Genomic DNA, 26,485 nt, shown 5'->3' with positions numbered 1-26,485 from the left:
TGTCTGGTTTCACCCGGTTTAAATATTCACAGTCTGGGTTGGATTAAGCCGATATTGGGAGAAGAAATTTAATGAAGCGGATTATGGATAATTCGATCTGGTAATGCTTATCGCCTCCCGTTTATCTCTTCAACAGTGTCAGCCGCTGGCAAAGTTCTTACGGTAACAGAAGAAACAGAGAAGACCATGAGGGTGACATGGCAACCGGCCCCCGGCAATGTTGTCAATTATAGGGTGATGTATAAACCTCAGGGAGAGGTGCGTCAGATCGCCTCCAAAGCACCAGGGGGCACCACCACTTTAGTCTTGAGGCGGCTGCAGCCATTGACCACTTATGACATCACTGTAATCCCCGTCTACAAGTTTGGAGATGGAAGATCAAGACAAGGAGAAGGAACCACATGTATGTTTCATAGCTTAAGGCAAAGTGTTTTTCGTATGTTTGTGTGTATTTTCGGATTAATTTGATTAAATTGTTCGTTTTGCAGTGTCTTTATTCAAAGCTCCTCGAAATCTCCAAACTTCAGAGCCCTCTAAGACCAGTTTTAGGGTTACGTGGGACCCAGCCCCTGGAGATGTGAAGGGGTACAAGGTCACTTTCCATCCCACTGAGGATGACGTAGACCTGGGAGAGCTTCTAGTCGGCCCCTATGACAACACTGTTGTTCTGGAGGAATTAAGGTATGAGATGCCAATGCAAGATGTAATATTTGAGATATCTGTGCAATAATACTATGAGAATAGGGAATGCATTTCATAAGACAGCGAGAAAAAAGTGTGCATGTGTTATTTACAAATTGCAAATGACCAAAAATTATTTTTAAAATTTGAAGAGCTGTGGAGCATGTCTTTTCAAAAATAAAGTTTAACCAAAACATAACCCGAATGTTGACCGATGACAAGTATTGTGTGTAATAAGACCTCTCTCTTGTCAGGGCCGGCACTAAGTACTCAGTGAGTGTTTTTGGCATGTTTGAGGGAGGTGAGAGTATGCCTTTGGCTGGAGAGGAGAAGACCACCCTCTCTGATGCCCCTGACCCTCCATTTGAAACCCCAGGTAATATAAACATCCTTAACTCTCTCTGACATGCCTGTACCACCACCCGCTCTGACCCCAGGCACAACATCCCCCCACAAATCAACCAATCACGTATCAAGTTACGGCAGAGCATAACCCGAGTACACAAAGCATACACTGCCTCCAGTTTGTAATGTAGGATATATGAAACAAAACCTAAGTTAGTTCATCAAACGAAACCTAAGTTAGTTCATCAAAAGTTTATTTTCAGTAAGTACGCTGTAGTTTTTGACTTTGTGTGATAGCAAATGTCTTGTGCATCTAACGGTGTTGTAAATAGCAGACAAGGTGATTTAGATGCATGGTCACATCTCTGCCTTCAGGCATGGGAACATTTCAATTAAACAGCAAGAAATATTACCTGCTCCCAATTATTAATGCTTTACAACTTGGTTAGGAGCGAAGCGACATAAACAGAAGTTACTGCACATGGTCTGCTGACCCTGATGTGGAATGTTGCTCCTAATAGGAAACAGATCCAATGGTGAGGATCAGCAGGAGATGAGAAGGAAAATATACACTGAGTTGTTATACCCCACTTTTGTTGCTATACAAATGGCACTAGCAGCAAAAAGTACCAGAAAGTACAGTAGTGCTATCAAGGTACAAATAATACCATACTGTACCATGCGCTCTCTACAAAAGTTGTCACTGGGCCGGTAGCTTTTCAAAAAGTACCTTAAAGATACACATTGCTTCCTTAGAGGTACATATCTGTACCAAAATTTATCTTTTTAAAAGGTGCCATCCCAGTGACAACTTTTGTACTTTTTACTGAGTTTGGGATGAATGGTCCATCGAAAGGGACATGGCTGCAACAGAAAACAGCAGACTAGATCAACTAGTTAAAATCTTATGTCTTCCTTCTCTTTAACAATATTTTGCTTTGCTTGACTGTTGCAGTGAAACTCCTTTTGATGTAAATTATTTATGTTAGATAGTATAGAGGATGACAGCAGAGATAAAACTGCACTGTCTGTCCAACACATGAAATGGCATTGCGGTCATATGCCAACAGACAGAGATGAAACCAACATGTGTTTGCTCTTCTGAACGATGTGGAAATACTTAAAGAAAGCCCATCTGTATCTATACTGTGCCTGTGTTTTACTTCATTTTTGCAATCATATTCCAGCAGGCATGTCATCCAGATGTTTATGTCTTTCTTTGTTTAATCGAAAGAACTATTATTTTTTATTGAGGAAAACATTCCAGGATTTTTTGCCAAATAGTTGGCTTTATTGGACCTCAACAGTTTACAATTTCAATGCAGCTTCAAAGGACTCTTAATGATCCCAACCGAGGCTTAAGGGTCTTATCTAACAAAACGATTGTCATTTTCACCAAAAATAAAATAAAAATACGTGTGATATTAAAAATAGTCGTGTGATGCGCCTGCGTGACCTTCTGTATTGCGTAATCACATCGAAAGGTCACGCATGATGTATGCAAAACTACCGCTCCAGTGTTTACAAGTGTGGAGAAAGAGAAGCGTTCAGACGTTGTTGTATATACTAATTAATGTCTAAATTAAATTAAATTAATGTTAAAACTGTCCGCAAGTTTGCGTTTCACATTTGTAACGCATGACCTTTCAGTGTGATTACACAATACGCAAGGTCCTGCTGGGGTGTCACATGGGTAGTGCATGACAAGAAGTTGTGGTTTAAAATTATATTTTATTATATTGACGATCGTTTCGCTAGATAAGACCCTTTTGCCTCTTAGAGCCCTTTAAACACTGCAAAAAATATTCTAGTATTTTTGTCTTGTTTTCAGTAAAAATATCAACAAATTCTTAAATTAAGATGCTTTTTCTTTATGAGCAAAACCACCCAAGAAAATAAGTCTAGTTTTTAGACCAAAAATATCAAATTAAACTGATTTTGTGCGTTAAACAAGCAAAAAAAAAAACCCTGCCAATGGGGTAAACAAATTTTTCTAGAATTTAGTGTTTAAGAAAAAAGATTTTTTTGAAAAAAATTCTTCATTTCTTCTCGTCTGAACAAAGAAAGATAAACATCTTAGATGACATGGGGGGAGTACATTTTCTGGATTTTTTTATATACATGGAGTATTCCTTTAATGACTAAAAGTCACAAAACACTTGGAGTGAAAACCGGTTAATTTTTTACAGGCATAAGGAATAAGCAGAAATAGCAGTTCAGCAGTGTCAGTGTTTATGGCACTCATCTGTTTATGGTTATATAAAAGATATGAAGACTAACGTCTGTTTTTGCTTTAAGTCATTTTAAAATGTTTAGATAAATCTTTTTATTGCCACTAAGAAACTCGCATGCAGGTTTGCCTGGAAAACACATTTCGTAAACACAATAACCACAGATCTTTTAAAAATGTTATCTGTGTTATCCATTGGCTCTGATTTAGCTTTCTGCATTTTTTTTTGTTGTGTTGCTTGAGGGAATGTCTATAAATCAGAGAATTATGCAACCTGTTCTTTTTGAGCAGGGCCAGATGGGCGGCACTTTCCCCTCTTTTCCCCACATTCAGGTGTCTGGAGAGACAAGATGGAACGCAGACCAAGACATCTTTTAAAAGAATGGAGTTCATAGTTTAAAAAGACGTTATTTAACCCAATTTGTTAAGATTGTGTCTTCTCAAAATGCCAAATAAACAACTTTGTGTGACAGTGTGATTTTTTTTATGTGTTTGAGCGCGTCTAAGCTCCTCATCACGAACTTTCTAATTCTCTTTGTACTTTTTCTTTGTACTTTTTAAAAGCAAAGTGTATTTTAACGATGTGATTAATCTTATCAGAATTCATGAACTGATTGAAGTGTTTTCTGGTTGTACAGAAATAAAGTGCAAAACTTCAGCTCAGGCTGATATTGTCCTGCTTGTGGATGGATCTTGGAGCATTGGACGTCTAAACTTTAAGACCATAAGGTCTTTCATCGCACGCATGGTGGGTGTGTTTGACATCGGCCCGGATCGAGTCCAGATCGGTAAGAAAATTTTTGACCATTTTAGTATCACAAGTTAGTAGGTGAATCTCTTTTTGCATAAGTCATCTGCTCTCAGGTTATTCAACTAATTATCCTGAGGAAAATATCCCAGTGTGTTTAAGGTGCAAGAATATCTAAGACTCCCATTTGAATAGATACCAAAGTCAACAATCAATATTTTTAATGTATTCTCAAGTAAATTTGTCTAAGCCAGGGATGGGCAACTTTGGTCCTGGAGGGCCGGAGTCCTGCAGAGTTTAGCTCCAACTTGCCTCAGCACACCTGCCTAAAAGTTTCTAGTATGCCTAGTAAGACCATAATTGGCTGCTTCAGGTGTGTTTAATTATGGTTGGAGCTAAACTCTGCAGGACACCGGCCCTCCAGGACCAAAGTTGCCAATCCCTGGTCTAAGCTAATGCTTAAATCCAACTTTTTATGGGGCGTACACACCTAACGCGATTTGTGTGATTAGATTACATACAAAGTCATTGCATAGACGCCAATACACGCAAACTTGCACGGTGCGATGCAAATTACGCGAATTCTGAGGTGCAATTGGAAATTAGGGCTGCAACAATTAATCACGTGTCCCATTAAAATGCCTCTGAATTCTGTGTTTCATGCAGAACTTGTGCGTGTACTACGGCATTTGGTCAGTAAGAAGTCCATATCAATCTAAAATCATTATAAGTCAGAATCGTTTATAACGTGCATTTAAAAAAGCAACACTCGTTAAACAAAATCATTCAAAATATTCTTTATCATCATGAAAATACCTTAAACAATTTGAAGAACAGCGATATGAATATTCCTGTAGACATTTCCTGGAATAGCGTTTGTAATGCTGCTACTTCTATGTCACAAAGGAAGTTTCTGCACGAGAGCGCCCTCTTGCTTTGGGATGTGCCGGGATTTCACCGTAATTCATTAAAATTCATTCATTGAGAAAATGCACATTTGCAAGATTAATCGTGACAGCCCTATTTGAAACACACAATTCGTCTCAAATGTGTGTTTGCGCAAGTTGAAAATATTCAACCCAAGCAAAAAATTTACATGACAAAATTAAATCCCACGAGTAATCGAGAGTTGGTGGGAAAATGCAATGCTTCACATTTGGTCTGTACGTAGCATTAGGATCTCTTATGTTTCCTGAGAGAAGATGCATCTGAGCATTTAAATTGTCTTCATGGTGTAAATATAATCATTTATTTGTCTTTCAATGACAGGTCTAGCGCAATACAGTGGAGACCCAAAGACAGAATGGCATCTAAATGCTCACCGAACCAGAGCACAACTGCTGGACGCTGTGGCCAATCTGCCCTACAAAGGAGGAAACACTTTGACTGGTAAAATATATTGTTTTAACAGATTATTGCTTCAATTGAAACATGCAGGATGCTTGTAAAAATATACACATAAGTCATCAAATATTTCTCAATCCATGCCAACTAAAGAGCATTCAAAAACAAAAGGATGTCAAATCACTTTGGTAGAAAAACAAAAATAAATTAGTCTTGTAATCTGAAGTCACTTTTATCTTTGGACTAATATTGCCAATATTTACATTTTTTCACAGGCCTTGCGTTGAAATACATCCTTGCGAACAATTTTAAACCCAATGTTGGTATGCGTCCAAACTCACGCAAGATCGGCGTCCTTGTCACCGACGGCAAGTCACAGGACGACATCGCGGTGAGCTCTCAGAGTCTTCGGGATCAGGGCATTGAGTTGTACGCCATCGGTAAGAACTCTCCGAGTGGAAACTACATTTAAGTTTTCTGCACTTTTAAGGATTTAACATGTTGTTGGGGTTTTGCCATCATCAGGTGTGAAGAACGCAGATGAAGGCGAGCTGAGGACCATCGCTTCTGATCCTGATGACATTCACATGTACAACGTGGGTGATTTTTCCTTCCTGTTAGACATTGTGGACGACCTGACGAACAACCTGTGTAACAGTGTCAAAGGTCCAGGTAATACTGATGTCCAGTATGTATGTCCTGAACCAAAACTATTCACTTTATAATGAAATTTAAATGAATGAAAATGAAACATTTAACAAAAGTCTAAAAATATTTGAGGTTGACAGCTAGTCTTTGAATAACAAAGCCCATTTGTGTGAGGGGGTCAAAGGTTAAAGTCCAAGTATCATTATTCTTTCAGGAGGGCCGGAGCCACCCACTGATCTAAGGACCTCAGAAGTGACCCATTACTCTTTCCGTGTTACCTGGGTCGGCCCTGACGGTCCCGTAGAAAAGTACAAAATCGAGTATGTGAGCACAGCGGGAGGAGAACCTCGGCAGGTATGAATGAATGTTGTACAACTGAAGTGTGAAACTTTCCGATGCCATTTGTGCACGGTTATAAAATGGGAAAACCCATCCCATACTTAAATTAAAGATGGGACCTAAGCTTTATCAAGGACTACCAAGACACTGCAGTCCTACTGCTACGAATAGGGAAAAGTATAATAAAATGTATGGTTTTTCATCAAATTTATTCATCAAATACTTTTACTTCAAATACTTTGGCTTAATCCTGACCACAGACCATTTGGAAATACTGGTTTGTTGGTAGAATCCATTAACTCTTTCCCTGCCAGGATTTTTCATGATTTTCACAAAAGTTTAATGCCTCTCAGAAAAAAATATATAAACATACCAAATATCAAATGAAAGAACAGGCACTCTGCTTTCATAAAAAAAAATGTTTTATCCTACCTTCATTAGTTCTCTTTTTATCACCTCTCAAATATGGGTAGGTTTCTTCAAAAACACCTAAATTTGAGCAAAAAGCTGAGATAATTCAATTTTTTAGAAGGACTTTTGATAGAGATCAGATTCAGAGTGATCCTCAAAACATACACGGACATACAACTATTTGCCCTAGAATGATACTTTTGGGTTTTATAAGTTGCGGATAATATCGATATTGCAGATTGACGGAAATACTCGTCAGTGGCCGGGAAAGAGTTAAGTGTTTGATAAAGAATGCTAATTTACGAGAAAACATGATAGACGCACTTAGAGGATTTTGCATCTGAGCTCTTTTATATTATTCATAGTTTTTCATTTGAAATCATGGTACAAATTTACTTGAATTTATTTGGGGCAACTTTATTTAGAGCAGACAAACAAATCAAGAAGGACAAATAAAGGCCTTGATCAGTTTTATTTTGGAACAAGACTGGGTACTTCTTCTTTAAGATTTGTGTTTTTAATAAAGCTTTTATTTTTACAAAACAGTTTGTTAGCTTGAACGCCCGCCATATTTTCAATGAAAACAAGTCCCCCCTGATAGATGAACCTATTTTGACCTAGACGACATTTGTTATTTTGAAATGTCTGAATAACACAGTTATTTTGGAATCTTCTCTTGGATGAAGTTTTGTTAAGTATACATCTTTAATCTCCTCAGTTGTTTGTTGATGGGACGGTGACCACCAAGGTCCTGGAAAATCTCACTCCGCTGACAGAGTACATCGTGAAGGTTTACTCAGTGGTCGGAGAGGACAGCAGTGATCCTCTCAAGGGCTCAGATACCACATGTAAGTGTACATTTACTATACCAATCTATTCAGAACCAGGTGAATCTCACCGAAACATCTCCATGTCATACATCACCCCTAAACCAAATTTTGGACATAAATGTGTATTGGCAGTGTGTGAACACAACAACCCTGCAATGAAGACAATCCACCCGCTCCTCCTTTTTAAATCCCCATGAAACCAAAGCATTAGATATGCTGTTTGTTAATGTGATGTCACACTGATAAAGCTTCGCCCATGGCCATTGACTTACTGGTTAATTTAACCAAAAAGCATGTTGTAGTGCTAATGTGGCTAAATATACTATTGAGTCAGACTGTGTTTAGGAATCAGATCTATTTTTAACCGAAAGCACTCCTTGTCAGTAAGGCACTGAGGAGCTGTAGCTCATTTGCTTTTAAAGGTACATGCATGAAAACAGTGCTTTTTGCCCCAACCCAAATAGGGGCATTTTGGACATGCTATAATCAATGATCTGTGGGGTATTTTGAGCTGAAACTTGACAGACTCCTAGGCTTATATTGTACAAATATTTAAGGCCTATGTTTTTGTTTGTTTTTTGCATGGTGAGGCTTTTCCCACTTTTTATGGACACATGCTTTCTGCTCACCTGACATGAGAATTTTTGTGAGATTCACCCAGAATGTATATTTAACTATTGTCCTTGTTCTTTAAAAATGACAAATTAGATGATTTGTTTGAAATGCACATTGTACGATTTTGACCACGATTTTGTCCTCTAAGATTATAAAAGATTTCGTTTGGACTTTGTGAAAAAAATTAACCTCCATCATTATTCAGGTCACAGTCGTGCAGTGTGACTGTAAAGAATCACAAAAATCGCACAGTGTGCATGTAGATGTTCAGTCAGATACTGAGAAGCGTGCAAATGAAGCTATGCAATGTGCCTATGCTTATATTTGCTGTGTTTGCCACATTTAAATGAAACGTAACATGCATTTTTTGACAGAGCTGCGAATGTCATTCATGTTATATATGGCATGTTGCTGCTATGCACTGCAAAGTGTCTTTGTATTATGTTATGATCATCATCATCATCATTGTAATCATCATTGTCTTTATGTGCATCATCTTAATGTTTGTTCATGCGACTGTCCATCCATCATTCCCATCGAGTAAGTATCTCTATGTTTTCAATGACCACCTTCATCCAACCATTGTCCTCCATGACATTCCATCCCACCTTGTCACGTGTCCACCCCGGAATGCTTCCCTTTCCCATTCAAGCCTCAATTCGCTGAGATGGATAGTGAGGGAGAAACAAATGATTGAGAGACATAGAGAAAAGCTATGTTCCCCTCTATAGTGCCTCTCACTGTACCTGCTGTGAGGAACATGAATATCTACAAAGTGCGCTCCACCACAATGAATGTGAGATGGGATGCGGCCGAGGGCGCCACAGGCTACATGATTCGATACCGCGCCTTGAACTCCACTAAACCCTCTGTGGAAAAGGAGGTACCATGATGCCACACTGAACACTTTAGTGACCCACCCACCACAGTCCTGATCTCACTATACCATGCAGAAAGCTTTAAGGACCTCCATCTTTTCTACATAAAGCTACATAGTTAACCAAGGGTACAATGTATGAATCAACTGTAATTTTGGCTTTCTGACTTGAAAAAAACAAATGTGCGAATGGAAAATCTAGGGTGTTATACGGCTTGAGACTGACAATAGTTATTACATAGTAGAAAACAGAAATGGAAAGCATTTTTGGAGATACCACCTACATATAATGGGCTGAGAAACAACCAATGACAACTGATTAGCTCATTTGGGCCTGTTAACACAGTTTCTCATATATCCAGAAGATCCAGAGGTCTTAGCATCAGTTCTGGCTAGCGTTTGATATCCACAGGGCTTAAGTTAAACGTTGACTGATGTCAGAGACAGCAGATGTTTCTGGTTCTCCATTTCTTCATTAGAGAGAAACAATTTGCTTAGTATTTGTGATACTGGACTGGTTTAGACATCATAATAGTGAGTACACACAGTCATAACTTATTAAAATATACATAGCTTTCAGTAGAGGAGGGAAAATTTTGTAGAACAATGGGTCACATTTTCTCAGATTTGTCTATGAAAATCTCTCAGGAATGAAATATTTACGTTCACTGCAAAAAAAGATTTTCAAGAAAATAAATTCTTAGTATTTTTGTTTTGTTTTCAGTAAAAATATCAAAAAATTTTTAAGTTCAGATGCTTTTTCTTGATGAGCAAAACGACCCAAGAAAATAAGTCTAGTTTTTGACCAAAAATATCAAATTTAGGTGATTTTGTGCTTAAAACAAGCAAAAAAAAACCATTGGCAATTTTTTTAACTTGTTTTATGCACAAAACACTTACATTTGTTATTTTGGTTTAAAAACTAGACTTATTTTCTTGGGTTGTTTTGCTCATAAAGAAAAAAACATCTCAATTTAAGAATTTTTAGATATTTGTACTGAACACAAGTCAAAAATACTAAGAAATTTTTTTCTTGAAAATATTTGTTTGCCGTGTGTAAATACTGCAAAAATGACTTTCTTAATTAGTATTTTTGTCTTGTTTTCAGTAAAAACTAAAAAAAAAAATTAAATTTAAGATGTTACACTGCAAAACAATTATTTTCAAGAAAAAAAATTCTTAGTTCTTTTGTCTTGTTTTCAGGTGAAATATCTAAAATTTTTCAATTAAGATGCTTTTTGTTGATGAGCAAAATGACCCAAGAAAATATGTCTAGCTTTTAGACCAAAAATATTAAATTTAATTGATGTTGTGCATAAAACAAGCAAAAAAAATCTGCCAATGGGCTAGGCAAATTTGTCTTGAATTTTTCTTGAATTTAGTGTTTAAGAAAAATTTCAAGATTTTTGAAAACAAGACAAAAATACTAAGAAATTTTTTCTTGAAAATAATTTTTTGCAGTGTATTTTCTTTATGAACAAAATGACCTAGGAAAATAAGTCTTGTTTTTAGACACAAAATATAAATTTTAAGTAAATTTTTAAGTAAAAAAACAAGCAAAAAAATCTGCCAATGGAATAAGAAAAATTTACTTTTTTCAAAGCACTTAATTCAAGAATTTTTTTCTTATTCCATTGGCAGATTTTTTGCTTGTTTTAAGCACAAACTCCTTAATTATATATTTTTTTTGTCTAAAAACTAGACTTATTTTCCTAGGTAATTTTGCTCATCAAGAAATTTCATCTTAATTTAAGAATTTTTAGATATTTTTACTGAAAAAGGCCAAAAATACTGAGTAAGAAAGTCATTTTTTTGTGGTGTATAATGAAAAGTTGCATTATAGTCCTGTAACTTCCCTGCTGAAAAGACCAGCGTTTTGGATGCAGCAAATGATGCTGCCTATAGATAGTGAAAATATGTATATAAATCAATATAAAGTCATAATTTTACAATTTACTATTGCCAATAGGTAACACACTATTGTATGCTGGTGAAATATAATTAAGGTTATCGGATTTATAATACAATGGTAAGAGAACGGACACTTTTTACAATTCCAATAAATTCGCAGTAGGTTAATCCTGTGCTACATTTGTTTTCCTGTTAAATGTCCCATTTCATTTGGTATTACAAAACTTTACAAGATTTAAATGGGTTGTAAATGTCATTTTATGTTAACTTTAACAAGCAAGATGTCTTTCTACAACCAGCATTGCTAAAAACCTCTGGTCCAATTGCTTGGAGCGGTCTTTTCAGCAGGGTGATTTTTTTCTATCATGGTCACCGTGAACGAGTCCACCATCCCTTTCATTTGTGATGTGGTTAACCTTCACAGATGCGTGTGAAAAAACAGATCACTGACGTCCAGCTGAAGAATCTTCATCCCAACACGGCCTACTCCGTCTCCGTCACCGCCCTCCACGGCAAAACCCCCAGTGGCCCTCTGACTGATCAGGGGGTGACCCGTAGGTGGCGCTAGGGCTTTCTTCTCCTGAGCAGGGACGTTTAGCACAGCCTTTAGATTCTCATTGTGTCTGTGTTTTTGTTTTGTTTGTTTCTTTACCATTCACAGTGCCTATTCCCCCATCCGGTGAGTTAAGGATCACAGACGTTACCCACAGCAGTATGCTGCTAGACTGGGATGCCGCACACGGCGCCGTTCGTAAATACATCATTACTTACAAGGCAGAGGAAGGAGAGCCCAAAGAGGTAAGGCTGTCATAAATTACAATTATTGTATTCAATCTCAAAGTAAGCACTGCGAAGTTTAAGTTGAGACACCCTGAGGACGTCATTTTGGAATAGTTTGTGGTTGGCTACTGAGGAGGTGATCAACATGTTTTGGATGTGCAAAATCTTTTTGGTTGACACTGTAGACACCAAGCCACATCTGCACTTTTGTGGAAAGATTCCCGCCATCTTACACAATACGTGGATTAAAGAACTGTTAACGCATCACCATAGAAATTACGTTACGCAAGTCAGTAGAGACGTCAGCTGTCAGGAAAATGCAGCTGCTCTCTCCTTAATTTCGCTATGACCGATCGTCTAGAAGATTGCAAAAGCAGGCGCCCACAAAAAAAAGATGGAGGCTGCTGGAGTTCTGAATGGCACGAAGCAACTCGGCGCTTTTGGATGTATGCTTTATGCGTGGGATATTTTTCCTATGGGTTTTTTAAACTGCCTGTGGCAGTTTTGGCTTCGGATATTTGCCACATCCTGGGGCATTAATCAAGACTCGATTCTGCTCATAACTCATCGTTCTGGGATGCAAAGATGAACCAAACACGCACACGGACGGACGGAGGCCCAGGTGGATTTTTGAGCAACCTTTAGAAGAAGCCCAGATGGTTCAGCTCCTGTTACCTGACAGATGATGAGGCACTGTTGGATCACGTACAGGCTCGGGTCTAATTCTGCAGAAACTTCAATTGCTTTAACATCCATTGAGACATCATTATTGGATTTAATCTCCTGCACGTCTCACAACATCTCTGACCCAAAATCATCACGCCATCCGATGTGTTGGCACAGTGACCTTTACTCATGCATGTGAATTCTGGTGAAGTTGTGGATTGCAGATAAAAGACATTTAAAACCATTAACTGCACTTTTCATCTTTCTCTTTAGCTTGAAGTTGACGGTGATGTGACGACTAGAGTACTGGATAATCTTATTTCCCAAACCGAATATGATGTGGCTGTGACTCCAGTGTACGATTCTGCGTCCGGAAACCCAATGCTTAACCAAGCAATTACTGGTAATGCAATTTGGTGGATGCATGAATTATTATTTTCTTTCATTATATTTGCAATATAAATTGTGTTTATTTTCAATAATAAGACATCAAGCAAATCTTAAAGTGTTTCTTCCTGTTGATTTTAGATGTTGTACCCGCTCCAAAGAACTTGAGGTTCTCTGAAGTGACTCAGACCAGTTTCAGGGTTCACTGGGAGCACGGCGCTCCTGATGTCGCCCTGTACCGCATCGGTTGGAGTAAGAGTGGAGAGAACAACTTCCAATATGTAAGACATCAGAGATGTGAGACGTCATGGTTTTAAGGACTTGGCAAATGTCAGACTAAAGATTCATTTCTTCTAACTGTGTGTTCACATCAGCCGCGTTAGAGGCGGCAAAAACGCACTATTCACCCATATTTGGACGCTTAAACATTTTGAGTTAACTGACTTCATTCCCACGTGAAAGCCGCAGTCATTTGAAACATTAATGCGGAAATTCACATCTTGGGAGGGGCTTCTTCGAATATCTGCCGAAGTACAGATTTTTCAACTTGCGCGTTTCCCGCGACAACGCTCAATTCGCAAAGAACGTACCATCCATGCTGTGCCATTCAAACTGCGCCATAATCGCGTACCGCGCCGAACGAGGCTTATTCCAGGATGCATATAAAGTATTAATTTAGCTTGATACAGCATGCTGAGATATCCGAGAAGCTGTTTAACTACTATGCAAACCTGTTGAACTATAGTTCAACAATGACAAATGTATAAACAACTGCAGTCCAAAATCATTCATTATGGCATGGCATCATCGTGCATGCAAAAGACCGCCGGAAAAACAGGCCAATCTTAACATAACACCAACTGTGACGTTACAGTCCAGATTTACGCCCCAAACATTAAATTAGACATTAAGGACAATGTTGTTACAATGCTAAAACAAAGTTGTGATTGCTGAGTTAGCGCTATATGCTAGTTAATGCTATATGCTAGCGTTTAGGCTGAAGTTCTACTATTGACGTCATAGTTACGTTTTGCAGGTCCATACTGAAAAAACACAAACTTACCATTCAGAAACGTCCATAAGCAATCTGCAAACAATTGATTATTCCTCAAAATCTTTGTCTGATACAGGCTCAAACATACAGTATAAGGTCTGTTTACAAACACATAGAGCTACTGAACTGAGCTGCTCTGTGAAACAGCCAATCAGAGCAGAGCTCAACATTATTATTCATGACCCTTTCAAATATGGTAATAATAGACCATTTCATTCTACTTTCTCTAGGCAAATCCTAAGGTTGTAAAAATATGTAAAACATGCACTTAATAAAGCCACAGACCTTCTATGTAGATATCAGAGAAAAATGTAACAAATTATTTCAATGCATTCTTTGGCACCTTTAAATTTTGTCATGAGCAACATAGTCATGTAAGACTGTGATGGTATGTATGCTTTCAACCACAGTTTTCATGAGGCAACCGGTAATACAGTTCAGTATTTTGACTTAATCCAAACACAAATTGATACAGCTAAGAACAAACTTGCTATCTTTCTCAGGACATCTTGAGCAATGAGCTTACCACCACCGTCCTGGAGGACCTCGAAATCGACACCTTGTATGATGTATCTGTCACTGCCATTTATCCAGATGAGTCTGAGAGTGAAGATCTTCTGGGCAGCCAGCGCACATGTAAGAAACTACAAAATCCACTTTATAATCTCCACTACATATGTTTAATACCTTCACCACGTGTACATTTGATTTGACAATCTCTTGCTCTGTTTCTTTATACATTTTTGAATTTAGTGTCCAGGATAATAACACCTGGTGAGTCTGTTATATTACAGACATGTTGATTTCATAGGAATGTAATTATTTGTGCAGAGATTAAAATGTTTCCCAATTCTTACAGCTCCCAGTGGTCCTCCTCAAAACCTCCAGGTGTTTAACGCGACCACAACCTCTCTCACTGCCAAATGGGATCACGCACCTGGGCGAGTCCTGAACTACAGGATCAGCTACGTCCCAGTCGCAGGAGGCAGAACGCTGACGGTAAATAAACATGTAACGGATGACATTAATCTACTGATCCAATGCAAATCACAGAATCAATCTGCTGGTCTGTTTATCTCATTAATGCATGCATTGCATGTTATTATATCTTACCTGCTTAATCCAGTCAGTATAATAAAAGTATACGTTTAATGCACATACGGTTGACTGCATTAAACAAATTGTAATATCATCACAGTTATATTCGAAATGAATGTACACTCACCTATAGGATTATTAGGAACACCTGTTCAATTTCTCATTAATGCAATGGTGTAATGGTGTGGGGGATGTTTTCTTGGCACACTTTAGGCCCCTTAGTGCCAATTGGGTGTCGTTTAAATGCCACAGCCTACCTGAGCATTGTTTCTGACCATGTCCATCCCTTTATGACCACCATGTACCCATCCTCTGATGACAGGATAATGCACCATGTCACAAAGCTCGAATCATTTCAAATTGGTTTTTTGAACATGACAATGAGATCACTGTACTAAAATGACCCCCACAGTCACCAGATCTCAACCCAATAGAGCATCTTTGGGATGTGGTGGAACGGGAGCTTCGTGCCCGGGATGTGCATCCCACAAATCTCCATCAACTGCAAGATGCTACCCTATCAATATGGGCCCACATTTCTTAAGAATGCTTTCAGCACCTTGTTGAATCAATGCCACGTAGAATTAAGGCAGTTCTGAGGGCGAAAGGGGGTCAAATACAGTATTAGTATGGTGTTCCTAATAATCCTTTAGGTGAGTGTATATGAATAATATATGATCAGAGATTCCCTTCCGTCTGCAAGCGAGATGCTGTGCTGTTTCTCAGCGGCACTATCAGATTTTTATAGCTTCTCAACCAATCATCTTCTTGCCATTTTTCATGTTTTGTGATATCCAAGTGGGTGTTTTTCTATACTAAAGCCATTGCAGTAACTTTTTCAACCTCTGGTTTGTTCATCAAGCAGCCATATTTACACTGGCAACAGTCGCAGGAATAACAGGGCAGAAATTTTGGTTCACTGAAACGCAGTCGTATCTCATATGATATTTAAACAAACACTGGACGTTTATGTAGTTTTCAGACGCAGCCCAATTACCTGAGCTGAGGATTACTAAAAGAATGCAAACTTAACATAATTTAACCAACCTTGGATTACCAAAGAAAACCATTATGAAAGGAAAATCATTTAGCCAGGAATGCTTACTGGAAGGTTTGAAAGCAGAAACGTGCTGCTTGTATTTTTATTTGAGGATTTATTGTTATTGTCAATTGTATTTTTTTTATTTAACTGTAAAATTTTCCAAATTGTCCTTACCTTTCTGGGTGGATGAACTAATGGCTATGTGTTACATAACGGATACATTTATCACATACCTTTCTTTGTTACGGGGTTTCCAGGATTTACATGATTGTGGCATGAGTTCAAAGAATGAATATACATTTGCACAGACAAGCATAGCAAAGTGATTCTCATGCTAACACATGTAATGTGTTTTAATAACAGTATCAAACATGTTTTTGTGGTGCCTTTAGGTTAAATACAGTAAGCTCTGTTGACAACACAGATTGCACACTTCACTTTCCTTCGAGCATGCATTGAACTGCACGATTTCTTGTCATACAGACACAAGTTGGAGGGAAGAAGAACACGGTCGTCCTACAGAAATTGACGCCCGACACACCTTACTCCATCACTGTAGCTGCAGTCTATGCAAACGGAGAGGCCAAAGACATAACTGGTGAAGGAAAGACACGTAAGTCGCCAGCATGTTGCTTTAATGTCAATGCATTTATCAATTCTGTCAATTAGGTCATGACACCCAATAGAAACACTTTGAATGAGTCTTTACGTGTGTTCCCATAGTGCCGCTGGGCAGTGTGAGAAATCTCCAGGTCACTGACCCCACTGTCAGTACTCTGAATGTACGTTGGGAGCCGGCCGAGGGGAGCGTGAGGCAGTACAGGATTTACTACCAGCCCGTCAGAGGAGGCGCGGAGGACATGGTCTGTCTTAATTCAGTGCTTTTCAGCTTGTGCCAAACGTAACCATATTTAACATGCAAGCAAACAATTATTTGGCCTTGAGTAGTTTGGTCATAGTTTATGAGGATGAGAGCATGCCAGGCAACTTGCCCATGTTGGCATTGTGAAAAAGGGTTACTGCTTTCTTAAAAAAACACATTACTAATATGCCTGTTAACTGTTTGGATTGGTATGCACTATTAGATTTAACATTGTTTTCCCTGCTGTATTGTGATTTTGATTTATGTCCGTTAAAGGATTACTGCACTTTCATATAAAAATTCTGATAATTTACTCACTTCCATGTCATCCAAGATATTTATGTCTTTCTTTGTTCAGTCGAAAATAAATTTTGTTTCCAGGAATTTTCTCCATATACTGTAGCGGACTTTAGTAGACCTCAACGGTTTACAGGTTCAACGCAGCTTTAAAGGGCTCTAAACGATCCCAACCGAGGGTCTTATCTAGCAAATCAATCGTCATTTTTGCAAAAAAGTACTAAACCACAAGTTCTCGTCTTGCACTAGCCTTGGATGCGCCAGCAAGACCTTATGCATTACGCAATCATGCAATCAATCGAAAGGTCACGCATGAACAATACAAAACTACCGCTCCAGTGTCATATGTGGAATGATATTAATCAAGGTCTTTCTGTCAGTTTATTGTTTATAATGGTTCACAAGTGTGCGTTTCACATATGTAACAAGTGACCTTTCGTAATAAATACCTAAGGTCAAGCTGCGCGTCACACGGCTAGTGCAAGACGAGAAGTTAAAGGGGCCATGTCACAAGACTTTTTTAAGATGTCAAATAAATCTTTGGGGTCCCCAGAGCACATATGTGAAGTTTTAGCTCAAAATATCATATAAATAATTTATTATAACATGTTAAAATGTTCACTTTGTAGGTGTGTGCAAAAATGTGCCGTTTTGGGTGTGCCCTTTAAAATGCAAATGAGCGGATGAAGTGCAAACACTGATCGCAATGATGGTGGTTTCTTGGAGTTGAAACTCAATTGTGCTGTGAATTATTTTCTCTCTCTCTCTTTTTGTGAAAGTGACGATGGTTTTGCTATATAAGACCCTTATGCCTCAGTTGGGATCATTTAGAGCCCTTTGAAGCTGCACTGAAACTGAAAACTGTTGAGGTCCAAAAAAAACAATTTATTGAGAAAAATCCTGGAATGTTTTCCTCAAAAAACTTAATTTTTTCTCAACTGAGTGAAGAAAGACAATAAACATCATGGCAAATATTCCTGGATGAAAAGTGGAATTTTTTTAAGCATAATGTAGGAGAACCCTACGCACCCTTGGCACCCAAATATCTCACAACCAGTCAGACTTGCAGACTAGCAGCATCCTGGCAACCAACTTTAAATTGTACAGACATACTTTAAAAAACATTGTGTTTTTATTCTTCTCTCAGGTCCAGGTGCCTGGTTCAAGCACCACTACAGTTTTGAAAAACCTGCAGTCGGACACCGAGTACACGGTTACAGTTGTGCCAGTATACGCAGCTGGGGAGGGCAAGCGTCTGTCTGAGAACGGAAAAACATGTGAGTCGACACAGCTTTTTTCTCTGCTTTAGTGTTCGTAAAGATGCTTGAGTAAATGATGAAAGCATTGACATGCTTATCAATAAAATGTTTCCCAATAACAGGACCGCTTTGCCCAAAGGTTTGTAGTAACCCAGATGTTTGTCCAAGTAATGAGTCAGCTTTAATGGATTGATTAGCAGGAAAGGAATGCCGATGTGTTGGCAACACCATAAATTTGTCTCCAGTCAGACCCTAATAAGACTCTTTTATGGGTGGTAATGATGGGGGGGCATCAACAATCTATTTCACCAAATGGAAAGCCGGGGAGGTGCAAAGACATAAAAGCACACTTCTTTACTGCTATAGGCTTGATGCTGGTCATTTGAAGTGTAGCTAACAGGATTTGTTGACATCGTATTTCCACAAGGGAGTAATGCCATAGTTTGCTTCTCATCATCTGTGTTACTTTGTTCTTCGGCTTTGCTTTCTGTAGCTGTGCCATGTTAAAGTGTTGACCACTGCTTTTGTTTAAAATCTGGTATCTGGGTTTTTGTTGTTGGAAATCTATAACTTTTTCCACATGTAACTTGGTATTCACGTTGTATGTTTCTAATATCTGTAAATCCTTGATGTATGTCTGTTCAGTTACAATGATAGCTGCCCCTAATGGTTGTTTACTGCGGCTAAAAGGCTGAATTTAATGGAAACATGTCAGGTGTTATATTTCAAATATCGCCTTATACCATGGATGTTGATTATTTTTCAATAAACGCACACCTGACCTGTCAAATGTGTAAGGAATAATTGACGACGGGCCATTTAATTATAAAAAAAATAATGCACACCCGAGGTGGTAATGTTGGTAACCGCAGGTGTGCATTATTTTCGAATAATTCATAGGGCCGGAGTCAATTATTCCGCTTATACCACGATTACCAAAAACATTGCTCTGGTGCCTATTTTAAGACATTTGACAAGTTAGGTGTGCGGTTTACAGAAAAATTATCAACATCCATGGAACATTTCTCAACCCGTGGCCCATGGTATAACTTAAAATAACAACCACAGCAATGTCTGTGGTAACCATTGTATAAAAGGAATAACTGACTCCAGTCTTTTGAATTATGTAAGGAATAATTGACGACAGGCCATTGAATTATAAGAAAATAATGCACACCCAAGGTGTGCATTATTTTCAAATAATTCAAAGGACCAAAGTCAATTATTCCTCTTATACCACGGTTACCACAAACATTGCTCTGGTGCCTATTTTTAAGACATTTGACAAGTTAGGTGTGCGGTTATCAAAAAATAATGCATACCACAGAACATTACTCTACCAATCAGAATACAGCATTCAACAGACCCGTGGTATAATTGAAAATAATGCACACCTGCAGTGTAACTGCACGGCATTACCACCTTTGGTGTGCATTATTTTCAAATAATTCAACAGACCGTCGTCAAATATCCTTACTTAATACATTAATACTTTTTAAATATAAGAGAGAAACGAGGGTGGAATATGCCAAAAGGTGTCATTAAAAGAATCATGCAAAAAATAAATAAAATACATTATCGGGAAATACGAAAAACATATTTTTGCCGTGTTCTCTTCACCCCTTTTCAAACGGTGTTTAGTGTCATGTCATCTTTTGTTGTGCATCTGTGTAGGATATCTTCATTTTTGGGCTCTTAAAATAGTTTGTTTCTTTGCTTCTCTTTAATTTTATTGTATGTCTAAAACAGTGGTGCGGACCCCTGCCAGGAACATCCAGGTTTATAACCCCACCACAAACACCCTGAATGTACGCTGGGAGCCGGCGTCTGGAGATGTCCAGCAGTACCGCGTCGTCTACTCCCCTCTGACTGGAGTCCGACCCCCTCAATCTGTGAGTCCTTGTCTTTAGCGTGAGGAAAGAGTGGTGACAAATGTCAAAGATCAGTAATTGATCCTTTTGAGGCAATGTCTGTTTGCAATCTGTCCTTCCACAAATATGCTGTTTTCAGTGCCATGCAACTTCATTCTCACATAAACTTCATTGCTAAGAGAAATGTTCATAATACTGTAAAATTATAAATGTATTGTCGTTTGATCTTCTTTGCGTAAACAACAGCAGCTGTGGGAATTTTTTTTGCTTAAACCTTTTTTATGTCAGAACTCGAGGTAATAAAGTTAATACATTGTGATGTTGTCTTATTTTAACAGAACTTGCTTCTTATCGGCAGCCATTAAGATTTTATTTCTTTGTGGAATATTGGTTTGGACAAAGAACTTTTTTCCAACAGCGCAGCCAGTTTTCCAAATCGTTTGCGTCGAGAAATTTAGCTCAAAATTTGTCTGCGCTTTCATTTAACCTCTGATCTGAGATAAATTCTTTCACCTTTTCCACTGGAACATTGAAAAACCCACAGCGCTGAAGTGCGATCATTCGTCAACTTACCGCCGTCTCAAAAATGAAAGATGGGAGACACAAAGTTAAAAAAGACACAAAGAGAATAGGGAAGCTCCCTGTGTCTTTAGCCAGCAGCCAGTGACCCTCGTGACCTGACACAGTGAACGGAGGTGAACCGCTGTCAACACATCATTCACTCTTATTACTCCAACTAGTAGACTATTAACACATGAAAGGGGGATTTCTGCCGCCTCTCACTTTACAAAGTGATGTTTGATGGTTGGATTGAAAGTCAGTGGAGATGTAGACAGCAGTAAGTGCAGAAGGTCAACATTAGAAAACAGCCAAGCATCTTTCTAAGGGTGTAATTTGTCTGAACTCGTATAAAGCCAACTATTTTTTTTCATGTGATATTGAAAGAAAATTCCACATTTTCAGCTCTGGGCCAAAACAGATTGTGGGAATCTTCTAGGAACATGGCTGCATCGTATCTCATGCCAAAAACAAAATAAATGTTACTTTACTATGCATAAAGTAATTATTATTATGATTATTTTTATTTATATCATTATTTTACCCTAATTTCTATGTATTGAGAACTAACTTGCGTTTATACTATATACACAGTAGTCTTTGTGAGATTTGCTCATAAGTATCTTAATGTATTCAGTGATCCTTAAAAGTGTTGATTTTTATCTGTATCCATCAGGTTCTGGTTCCAGGAAACACTAACACAGCCCTACTGGAGCAGCTGGTTCCAGAGACCGACTACTCTGTTGGTGTGGTGGCCTTGTATGCTGATGGAGAAGGACCTTCAGTGGCTGATAATGGAAAAACACGTGAGTATCTGCTGATGAACGATTCACTGGTGATCCAGTGCCATACTGCATGTATTAACAAACTGCCATAATCTCCGGAGTGTCTATTTACCCTAAGTGCAAATAGCGTCCCTTGTTGGCAAACGTTATTTACACTAGCTCCACCCACTAAACTGACTTTTGACATTATGTCCCTAGTTCAAATTCACTTTTTGCCAACCAGTCCCTCCAGAAAAACGCGATTATGTGATCACATGATTCAATGCGTAATCAGCCAAAGTCTGTAAAGTAATCCCCGCATTTTCGTAGCAGAAAATCACATATATCTTAGCAGAAAGTTGAAAAATGTTGCATTTACTTCACACATGCGCAGCCACGTCCCCTGTTGTCATGGGAATGTTAGGAAGTGACGTAATTACGCGACGTGAACATCAATGAAAAGCTGCAAACAGTTTTTGCAAGTTCAAACAGTTTTTGTAAATACCCCGCATATTTCATCACATGTTTTAAGAAAACGTGCTGAAAGATCAAGGATTTTCGCCCGCAAACAATCACAAAAAAACTCAGCGTTTTTTCTAGAAGGACTGGCCAACCTTGCTCATTTTCCTTTTCCTATCACATCGAAAAGGCATTCTTTTTCAATAAAAATGAAGATAATGTTCAAAAACTGCAAATAAGGTGAAGATTAAAAGTATTTAGTAGGTAGGGTTAAACGTCAGTTTAGGAATGGCTTTTATTCTCCCATTATACCACCGGGCTGTTGAATGCTTTATTTTGATGATCTGTAAGTACTAGACATTTACCATGTGTATATACAATTTGTAAGTACAGTAGTGTTTCATCATATATGTACACTATAAGTACCTGTCATTAACTCACACTTGCCTGTAAGTACTAAATACTTATACTGTACATTCATTTGTAAGTATAGTAGTGCTTCTTGTTAGTTATCATATATGTACACTATAAGTACCTGTCATTAACCCACACTTGCCTGTAAGTACTAAATACTTATATTAATTCATTTGTAAGTACAGTAGTGTTTGTTATTAGTTACCATATATGTAAACTATAAGTACATGTCATTAACTCACACTTGCCCTGTAAGTACGAAATGCTTATTTATTTGTAAGTACAGTAGTGTTTGTTATTAGTTATCATATATGTACACTATAAGTACCTGTCATTATCCCACACTTGTCTGTAAGTACTACATACTTATACTGTACATTCATTTGTAAGTATAGTAGTGCTTCTTGTTAGTTATCATATATGTACACTATAAGTACCTGTCATTAACCCACACTTGCCTGTAAGTACTAAATACTTATATTAATTCATTTGTAAGTACAGTAGTGTTTGTTATTAGTTATCATATATGTACACTATAAGTACCTGTCATTATCCCACACTTGTCTGTAAGTACTACATACTTATATTGTACATTCATTTGTAAGTACAGTAGTGTTTCTTGTTAGTTACAGTACACCGACACTATAAGTATGCATGTGGTATTACTACCCAGTACTTACTGTACCTAGGGTTACATAATAACTACCAAGTATGTACCACTGGTAAGTCCAGTAATGATACCATTTAATTACCATGTAGATACTCAAAAGTAAGTACCACACATTTGTCTGTAAGTATAACATATTTACCATATTTGTACAAGGTAAGTACACAATCTGTAAAATAAGGTGCTAAAATTTTTTCTGACAGAGTATGACAAATCTTAAAGTATTACATTACATGAACAACATTACAGTTTATTGCCTGGAATTAAGTTATAACTTAGACAAAAGTATAAATATTTTAAATATAAAACATATAACTCTTATCCAGACTAGACTTCATGTTGTTAACATCATTTTTATTGTGCCTGATACCTCACGCATAATAAATATATAATATAACGAAAGCGAATGCTTTAGAGTTAAATATATACAAAATGTCCAAAAATGGTCTTATAAAGTAAATATCATGGGACCACAGTGTATTATTAACAGTGAATGTTCCCTAAAATCATGAAATCATGAAATGACACTATGTTCTAGCACAGGAACACAAACAGTAATTTTTTTACGATCATCCTGACATTGAGACGAATCAGCTGATGTTTGTTTGTTTTTTCGGATCGCAGTTCCTCTCGGTGGTCCCAGGAACATGCGTGTATATGATCCGACCACCAGCACGCTGTCTGTGACCTGGGAGCACGCAACAGGTCCAGTGCTACAGTATCGCATCAGTTACGCACCAACCACTGGAGATCCCATTGAGGAATTTGTAAGTGATGATATGTCATTCTAAAAGATACAATCTGTACAAATGATAAGAAGCAAACCAGATATTTATAGTCGTGCTTTTGTGAGTCAGTCTTTGTCTGAACGTAAGCTAATTTTGTCCTCTTCTGTATTGTCACGTAGACAAGCGTCCCTGGCAACAGAAACTCGGTCATCCTACAAAACCTGCAGCCAAACACTCCATACAACATCAATGTGGAAGCCATTTATCAGTCGGGTCCTGGAGGAAGGCTCTCTGGAGATGGACATACATGTGAGGAATGCTCATGCTATCATATGTTAAAATGAGATATTTATAAATGTCTTAGACACTCATGGCTGGTCAAAATGAAACCTTAGATGAAAAATTTAAAATCTGGTTATCGATTACTTGCCTTCATGTCGTTCCAAAATATTTCTTGACATCTGATATGTGAATGTATGCCATGTTTTTTCTGTGATCGTGGAGCCTGCGGGCCCTCATTGTACTTTATGGACAGGATTTGACACTTTGCCAAATAACTTTTAATAACCTTTCTCTATTGAAGCCATGTGGGTTTGGAGCGGCATGAGGGTAACTGACAACAGACGTTTACGTTTTTTTAATAAATTATTAATTTACACATTCTTGAACACAGAATAAAGAACTTGAAAAGTAATGAGGACTGTCAGTAGTGACATGTTTTGCCACAGAAACAATAAAACTAAACCTTTTGGCCTCGCAAAGAAAAACACCTTCACATGACATTCATCCAGCCGTTTCATGAGGTCTGAAGGCTACAATGGGTTTTGTGTTCGCTCTTTAACGGCTGTACCTCAGCTCACGTTATGTTTCACGGTTCTTCAGTGGGTCTCCTGGAGCCTCGTAACCTGCGTGTTTCGGACGAATGGTACACTCGTTTCCGTGTCTCCTGGGACGCTGCTCCTGCACGGGTCAATGGATATAAGCTGGTCTACACACCAGAGGGTATGAGACGGCTTTATGATTACTCAAAATCTGAATTTTATTTTTAATTCCTTTTTTAAGTAAGTTGTGTTTGAATGCTCTCCAGGCACAGTTGACACCCAGGAAGTGTTTGTTGGAGACACGACCACACATAACCTGCTCAACCTTCAGCCCGGCACCACCTATGACCTAAAGGTTTATGCCCAGTATGATGCGGGCGTGAGCGGTGCTCTCACTGGACAGGGAACCACTCGTATGTGCCTCCTCCTTTAACTGGAAAATTGCATGAGATTCCCTTTCGATGGCGTTAACTGTGAAATATCTGTTTGCCTGTTTCAGTGTATCTCAATGTGACGGATCTCAGCACATACAATGTGGGTTATGACTCATTCTGCCTTCGATGGACTCCTCATCGGGCCGCCACCTCCTACAGGCTGAAAGTCAATCCTTTTGTTCGTAAGTAAAACATATATGAAGGTTGCTTATGGTCAGGTTGGGATTGTCATGTATATGATGTTGTGAAGAGAGTGAGAAGACTGAGATGTGAGTAGTTGTAGCATAAAGCCCTGTTTACCCTTTTAAAAAATCTTTTTTCCTTCTGAAAATACCAGCTTGGACCAGAATGAGTGTTCATGTTGGTCCAGGCCATTTTTTGCTAGTCTTCAGTGGCTTGGTACTGATCTACATCAGTATTGTGCTTCTTCTCATGATGATGGATTAGCATGTTTTTTTTTTTTTAAGGAAAGCTGGATTACTAGGAGGTTTTGGCTTGTTATGCGATCTGGGAAGTCTGCTGGCTACACTAGTTTGCTTTTGAGCATCTCAGCAAGGTTTTCTGGACAGTCAATGCAAAAGATGCTCCAGATTCACAGATGTCAGAGCTGTTTGCATGATGCAGTTAAACATTTATGCACAAGTGATCTGTAAGCAATACATAGAGGATGTCACATATTATTGGAGTGTTGTCGGTGTATAGATCTGATACCCATTTATACCTGTCATCTAAAAATTGACCGTCAAATGACAATTTGAGCGTTCCAAAGTAAAGGGCCTTGGTTTCTCCTGGGCTTTTGGAAGTTACTGTCAAGACAACCTGTTATTTCTTCCTAAAAAACAAAATATGTATAATATATCAATAACTAATTTTTGATAAAAAACTAAGATATGGCCTTTTACCTTTGCACGGCAGGATTGTTGCTTTGTTGGGTGTCCATGTGCATAATTCCTCATGTAAATTGAGTCCTAAAACACCGATAGCACTCATGCAGACATTGTGAATTTTATCAGATGTGCACTGTGCACGTTGTTGTATTGAAAGGCTTGACATTTTGTAGATCAACCTCAATGTCTCTTAAAATGGACGTATCGTGAAAATCTGACTTTTTCCATGTTTAAGTGCTATAATTGTGTCCCCAGCGCTTCTATCGACCTAGAAAATGTGAAAAAGATCAACCCAGTAACTTGGTTCTGGTAAACCGTTCTTTGCAAGCATGTGAAATAATAGCTCATTGAAATTTGGCTCCCCTTGTGATGTCAGAAGGGGTAATACCACCCCTTAATCTGTACTATCCCACCACGGCACTGCCATTTAGTGGACACTCCCACAAACGGCACATTTG

The 26,485-nt window shown here is 38.2% G+C and overlaps 1 protein-coding gene across 4 annotated transcripts in view; it reads left to right on the top strand.

The window, feature by feature from the left end:
• The window catches only part of col12a1a (collagen, type XII, alpha 1a), a 67,327-nt gene that overhangs the window by 17,465 nt on the left and 23,377 nt on the right, over positions 1-26,485 (top strand). For 2 of the 4 annotated variants that reach the window (XM_065267321.2, XM_065267322.2), the window contains exons 15-41: positions 137-403; positions 489-681; positions 936-1,057; positions 3,895-4,044; positions 5,274-5,393; positions 5,624-5,788; positions 5,874-6,020; positions 6,211-6,350; positions 7,465-7,594; positions 8,923-9,074; positions 11,404-11,533; positions 11,641-11,777; positions 12,699-12,828; positions 12,954-13,093; positions 14,370-14,502; positions 14,620-14,640; positions 14,726-14,865; positions 16,490-16,619; positions 16,730-16,869; positions 18,313-18,442; positions 20,174-20,316; positions 21,530-21,659; positions 23,782-23,924; positions 24,065-24,194; positions 24,768-24,887; positions 24,973-25,119; positions 25,206-25,322. In XM_065267321.2, the coding sequence (XP_065123393.1) occupies positions 137-403; positions 489-681; positions 936-1,057; positions 3,895-4,044; positions 5,274-5,393; positions 5,624-5,788; positions 5,874-6,020; positions 6,211-6,350; positions 7,465-7,594; positions 8,923-9,074; positions 11,404-11,533; positions 11,641-11,777; positions 12,699-12,828; positions 12,954-13,093; positions 14,370-14,502; positions 14,620-14,640; positions 14,726-14,865; positions 16,490-16,619; positions 16,730-16,869; positions 18,313-18,442; positions 20,174-20,316; positions 21,530-21,659; positions 23,782-23,924; positions 24,065-24,194; positions 24,768-24,887; positions 24,973-25,119; positions 25,206-25,322 (3,747 nt within the window). The remainder of the gene's footprint in view (positions 1-136; positions 404-488; positions 682-935; positions 1,058-3,894; positions 4,045-5,273; positions 5,394-5,623; positions 5,789-5,873; positions 6,021-6,210; positions 6,351-7,464; positions 7,595-8,922; positions 9,075-11,403; positions 11,534-11,640; positions 11,778-12,698; positions 12,829-12,953; positions 13,094-14,369; positions 14,503-14,619; positions 14,641-14,725; positions 14,866-16,489; positions 16,620-16,729; positions 16,870-18,312; positions 18,443-20,173; positions 20,317-21,529; positions 21,660-23,781; positions 23,925-24,064; positions 24,195-24,767; positions 24,888-24,972; positions 25,120-25,205; positions 25,323-26,485) is intronic. The other 2 variants (XM_065267323.2, XM_065267324.2) reach the window with 2 other exon arrangements.

Source organism: Paramisgurnus dabryanus, chromosome 17 (genome assembly GCF_030506205.2).
Source record: "Paramisgurnus dabryanus chromosome 17, PD_genome_1.1, whole genome shotgun sequence".
NCBI lineage: Eukaryota > Metazoa > Chordata > Actinopteri > Cypriniformes > Cobitidae > Paramisgurnus > Paramisgurnus dabryanus.
The sequence above is the reverse complement of the archived record's forward strand: the minus strand, read 5'-3'. Positions and strand labels throughout refer to the sequence as shown.